The sequence below is a fragment of the Oculina patagonica genome, unplaced genomic scaffold (genome assembly GCF_052425735.1).
Source record: "Oculina patagonica isolate OP01 unplaced genomic scaffold, crgOcupat unplaced502, whole genome shotgun sequence".
Taxonomy (NCBI): domain Eukaryota; kingdom Metazoa; phylum Cnidaria; class Anthozoa; order Scleractinia; family Oculinidae; genus Oculina; species Oculina patagonica.
Genome location: NW_027558365.1, coordinates 7,797 through 11,219, shown reverse-complemented (window position 1 = coordinate 11,219; position 3,423 = coordinate 7,797). Strand labels below are relative to the sequence as shown.

Below are 3,423 nucleotides of genomic sequence, written 5' to 3'. Positions count from 1 at the left end.
AGCTGTTAGTTAGTTGTATCCTTTTCATATAAGGGACGGAGACGGACCATTGTTTTTTTGGAGGGGGGGGATGAAAAATATTGAAAAAAAATTGTTTGCAGGGCCTGGAAAGACAAAATAAATTGTTTGCAAACACGATATGTATAACAAAAAATAGTAAGAATTTCGAAAAAAAATGTTTGCAGAGGTGCATAAACTAAAAAAAAAAGTTTGCAGAGGAAAATTTTTCATCCCCCCCCCCTCCAAGAAAATAATGGTCCGTCCCTAAATCAAGCTAGATAGACCAACGATCGAGATAGAGTAACAATTTTGGACTGTTAAGTCTAACCTTGAAAGTAACTGAAAATTAGTGATAGACAACTTTACCCATGAAAAATAGTTCTTTGAACATCTAAAGGAAGATATAATCTTAATTTAAAGATAGAAATCAAACTTTAGCTATAAATATCATTTTTGTTTTGAAGACGCGCGGAAACAACTTTAAAACTTTAGCCTCACTTTGTCAAGTTGCAATCCATTTCCATCCCAGCCATCCGCAGCCAAACACGCTTGTAAACAGTTTCAGTACTCTAATATAGGAATTGTTACTAAAAATGTACCATTATTTTTAGATTTCTTACGACAAAAATATAAATTTTGGCTTTTCAAAAATCTGTTAAAATCCGTAACATAGTCCCTTTAAATGTTTTAATTTAAATTCACATGTATTTTTCAGTTCTCTTTTCGTGTATCAGAATAATGAAAGGTTACTTCAAGTAGCTAACGAGAAACTGTTGTACCTGCGAGTGCCTCCCACGAATATCTGAAACTTCCTGTAGTCCCAGATGGCCAATTCGTTATGATCTTTAGACGTGGCATAGCTCAGTGGAACTCCTCTATTTCCTTTGTCAGCGGTTTTCATCCAAAAACACATTGTCACGGCTGTGAGGCTTGGCATGCCACGTGTGATGACGTAATCATTGGTTCCTTTTCGCGGGAACAACAGACCGTAATCTGCCCCTCGGTGAAACCAAAAGAAATTTTTTATCGTGATAAATAATTACTTTTTCTTAAAAAATTCAATCTCACTTACTAATTTGTGAATTTTTGTCGATTATATTATAGACGGACCTTGGCTAACGAAATATGTGATGAAACTGGTAATCTCATCTGAAGTGCAAATTTTACTAAATTGCCTACTAAATACTCCGGTAACAAATTGTGCTTAGTTAGTGTGCTGTTGAAATTTTTCGATCGATCTTTACTGTATTAATAAGTCAAGCCGAAGGTGATTGGTTTTTGGAAAATGGTTGTATTTCAGAGGTTAACCAGTACTGCGGAGCTGTATGGTTAGGTATTTGCTAAATTAAGTAGACTAGACTATTCACGGCCTCTCCATTTTATCAATGCAAAATTACGCAAAAGAAACAGCGAGCGAAGCGGGCAGGAGCGCGAAGCAAGATCCAATTCTCTCGTGGTTCTTTTCCCGCGACCAACGATCGAAAATACGAGAATCTACAGAAACTGTGAACAGTCTATTGATAAGAGGGGTGGTCCATACCTTCTTTCTCCAAAGTGGTTAAACTCTGGGCCATCGCTTGAACTTGTACGGACAACTTTTCCGTTTTCTTGCTCAACGATTGAAGTTTGCTTTTAATCTCGTCAAGCTCGATCTTCGTTTCTCGGGCCGTGGACACAACAACTTCGTTGTGATCTCCAGTGATAAAAACTTTTCCATTACCCGCTGTCTTGTTCACTCCAGTTGACGAAAGAACGTGGGGTACAGCCACAAAAATTAGCGACAAGTAAAAACAAACCGATTTCGCAGAGAACATGTTGACGAAGAGATGTCTCGACTAGTGCTTAATAAGACTGAAGCCCTACAATAGTAGAAAGTTTTACTGAGTCATTGGAAAGTAGACTGTAAATATAAACTTAACAAGATTTTTTTCTCGACCGCGATTATTAGTCATGCAAGGTATATTTGACTATCGTGACAATTTAAGCAAACATACTTACAAAACTAGGGCTTTGAAAATTGTGCTCATGATCATCCTAATGATCAAACCCATCCCAAAGTTTCTGTGATTTAATTTAATAAGACGATTGTTTTGAGAACAAAAAAATGATACCGCTTCATGCTACATTACTAAACGTGAAAAGCTTGTTACAATCCCAAAATATTGACATTTTACGAATTGTCTTGTGCATAGTAACACAATTTGTTTCCGCATATTATTATGCAAAAATACGTAATGGAGACAAATATTTTTTTGTCCCCCCCCCCATCGTAGCTTTGTAGAATTCAGACATTAGGAAGCTGAATTTGTATATTTTAAATTCGAGCCATATAGGGGTTAGAAACCTAAAGCCCTTTAGTGACACCTGTCTCAGTTGTCCCGGCTATGTGATAGGAACGGTGCATCCTAAAAAACATGAAGGAAATGTTCCCTGAATATATTTTAAATTTTGTTTGTCTTGTTCTGTGTTCTTGTTCAACCCCATTCACCCTCGTTCCCAGGGCTTTTCCGTTGGTAATTTTACCCATTCTCGTCCCCATAGCCCTTTCGTTTCTCAAAACGAAGGGCTCTGGGGACAGAGAATTTCCAGTCCTAGATTCTAGGACTTCCGGTCTTCATGTATGCAGTCATGACGTTTCAAAAGAATGTATGAGAGAGTCGTTATGTTTTTGACTTCCGTTTAGGAATTCTTTGTTCCAAACAGCCAATCCAAAAAATTCGAATTAATTCAAAAATCCTATGTTCCCAGAGCCCTCCGTTTTCTCGTGCCAAGCCGGCTAAGAGAAACGAAAGGGCTATGGGGACGAGAATGAATTTTACCAAGGGAAAAGCCCTGAAAACGAGGTTGGTCACCATTCTTTGAGTTTTATTTTAAAAAGCAAAGAAATTTTGATCTCAGTCTTTTCCTACTAACTACCAAACATAACATTAAATTACTAAAAAAGCTGAAGTCTAGGATAAGCGGTCAAGTAATGGGTAAGCTCCACGGCTCGACGGAAGGAGAAATCATGAATTGTGATTAACTCCTCTACAATTACAGGTTCAGGATAGATTTGTGTCCGGGATCTAAATGGCACTGATGACATTCTCTTGAAAGACTACGCTGGGGTCCCCCAGGGTGCCAGAGACGTTTTGTTGGCTGATCTCGAAGTATTCGGGTGAGCGCGGTTAAAATAAACATCTGGTATTCGAAACCCGGGGGGGGGGGGGGAGGGACTTCCATATGAAAGGGAACCCTAAAAGAGGCCAATCTGGGCGTGGTTCAAGCATTTTCCAATTGCCCATAATACACTTTGTTTGCCCCCCAAATTTTGCATGAACTATTGTTCTGGAAATATGCAGTCCTCCTAAGAGAATTTGAAAACAATAGTTTATGCAAAATTTGGGGGGCAAACCAAGTGTATTATGGGCAATTGGAAAAAGA

The 3,423-nt window shown here is 38.4% G+C and overlaps 1 protein-coding gene across 1 annotated transcript; it reads right to left on the bottom strand.

Moving 5' to 3' along the window:
* Positions 1 to 779: 779 nt before the first annotated feature.
* LOC144640838 (uncharacterized) lies at positions 780 to 1,828 on the bottom strand (the record flags this gene model as incomplete). The annotated part of the gene is made up of 2 exons (XM_078499906.1): positions 1,541 to 1,828; positions 780 to 999 (listed from the first exon to the last, which is right to left on the bottom strand). Coding segments are annotated over exons 1-2 (494 nt in total), but the record flags the coding sequence as incomplete, so codon positions are not given.
* Positions 1,829 to 3,423: the final 1,595 nt, after the last annotated feature.